The sequence below is a fragment of the Chelonoidis abingdonii genome, chromosome 3, assembly GCF_003597395.2.
Source record: "Chelonoidis abingdonii isolate Lonesome George chromosome 3, CheloAbing_2.0, whole genome shotgun sequence".
NCBI lineage: Eukaryota > Metazoa > Chordata > Testudines > Testudinidae > Chelonoidis > Chelonoidis abingdonii.
The window spans coordinates 134,113,336-134,115,575 of NC_133771.1; the positions used below are offsets into that span (position 1 = coordinate 134,113,336).

General features: G+C 38.1%; 1 protein-coding gene across 1 annotated transcript in view; it reads right to left on the reverse strand.

Annotated features, from left to right (window-relative positions):
• Positions 1 to 2,240, reverse strand: part of WDR27 (WD repeat domain 27) — a 234,081-nt gene that overhangs the window by 207,282 nt on the left and 24,559 nt on the right. The window contains exon 6 of the mRNA XM_075064119.1: positions 639 to 690. Coding sequence (XP_074920220.1) covers positions 639 to 690 — 52 coding nt within the window. The remainder of the gene's footprint in view (positions 1 to 638; positions 691 to 2,240) is intronic.

The window sequence follows — 2,240 nt, forward strand, 5'->3', positions numbered from 1 at the left end:
TGTTAAATTCCCACCACTTCCTTTTTCCTTTAATAAAGAAATTGATTGGCACCCCACCTGTGTGGTAATTGCTCCCCAAGATCCCATATACCTGCAGGTAGGGACAGTGTGTATCCTAATTAGAATAAAAATAAGCATAAACAACATGGAAATGCCATATATTGTGATTTTCCTAAGAAAATTTTAACACAAAATTTATGTAAAAATTATTACAGTATGCACACAAAATGGGAAGATTCTTTTGTGCCATACATAGCATCTGATGAATGACAAGAACAAGGTGCTCAAATATAATGGGGACTAGTATAACATAAAATACCTATATGTACTAAATGAGACGGCACTAATCCAAGCATGTCACTAATACCAACACAGATAAAATGTGCATATGTAATGCATAAAATATAACTTGCCTAATTAAAGGTAAGTAGGCCAAAGATTTCTAACTTGGCACTAAATCCATATTTTCAGGGATGCTGCAGTTCCCACCGACTTCAAATTTTCAAATTAAGGCCCTAGGACTTACTGGCTAACTGTTATTTTGAGTATATCAACCCACAAAGGTGGACATTATTTTTTTCTTAGTGTGAAAGATGCTTTCCTTTCAAAGGCAGGCATACAAAGAAAGAAAACCATACCTGTTAACACTGCTGACTGGTATATTAGCAATCCAGTACAATAGTCCCAAACCTTTGGAAAAAACGTACATTAAAATGTAAATATTTAGATAATTATGAAAAATAAAATTATAAGAAAAAATTATATCTGAAGTAAAAAGTAAAACATTGCAAATGGATATAAACTATAAATCTATATCAAGTGATGAATCTAGAGAAATACAGACATTAAAAAAAGGCAATGACTAGACAGGGTTCTGTTCAACATACTGCTTATGAGATGCATTTGTTCACTACACAGTTTAAGCTTGGTAAAACGTGTGTGTAGACAAATTTAACTAAATCATTTTAGAAACAGATTAAATAAATTTTATTCACACAAGAGAACAGCACTATTTAAATAGGTTTAAGAATGCTTTATATCATTTAAAAACTTATGTCAGATCCTCATCACCTTAATCTAAAATCAACATAAAAAGACTTTCAAACTGATTTTGGAGTGGCCACACAAGGACCCTGCGCCAGTTTAACCAGTTTCTAAAACAATTTAGTTAAAATCAGTACAACTTTTGGATGCTGACAAAGCCTAAGCTAGCCATGAACAAATGCAAGTCACAAGCTTCCTTAAGAAATGACATAGCATGTTATGGTTAAAATTTTACTGCTAAATGCAATTTTCAAAGTTTCTTAACTCAGCTAAATCAAAAAACAATTTTCACTAGAACACTCAGGGGCACGTCTACACTGCAAAATTAAGTCAACTTAGTTAAGTCAAGTCAACACACAGCCACCACAGAAACTAAGTTGATTGTGCATGTCTATGCTACGGTCCTTGTGTCGGTGGAGCACATTATCACTAGCAGTGCTTTCACTGATGCAGAGAGCTACCTTGGGTAGCTATCCCACTGTTCTACAGCCCATATTTCATGCCTGTTTTCAAAAATCTATCAAACCCGCGCATTCACCATCTCTACAGAAGCATGAATCCCGCGCAATTCTTCACTATTGCAAATACCACGCGCCTGATTCTCCAGTATTTCCAGAGCCGCTAGAGGAGTCACCATGCAGAATATGACAATTCCTTTCAAATAGCCCCGCTGGAAACCATGGAAAGAAACAACGCCTGGTTGCTGCTGGCAGTCATGGAGCAGCTGAACACAGTGGAGTGTCAGTTCTTGTCCCAAGAAACAAGCACTGACTGGTAGGATCACATCGCTATGGCGAACACTGGCTGCAGAACTTTGGGATGTGCAAGGCCACTTTCCTGGAGGTGTGAAAGGAGCTCACCTCAGCCATCTGGCACAGTGACACTAAAATGAGAGCTCCACTGACAGCAGAGAAGTACGGGTATATCTACACTATGGGATTATTCCGATTTTACAGAAACCTTTTTTTAAAAACAGATTGTATAAAAAGTCGAGTGCACGCGGCCACACTAAGCACATTAATTCGGCGGTGAGCGTCCATGTACTGAGGCTAGCGTCGATTTCCAGAGCGTTGCACTGTGGGTAGCTATCCCATAGCTATCCCATAGTTCCTACAGTCTCCCCTGCCCATTGGAATTCTGGATTGAGATCCCAATGCATGATGGGGCCAAAATAGTGTCGCGGGTTATTTCGTAAA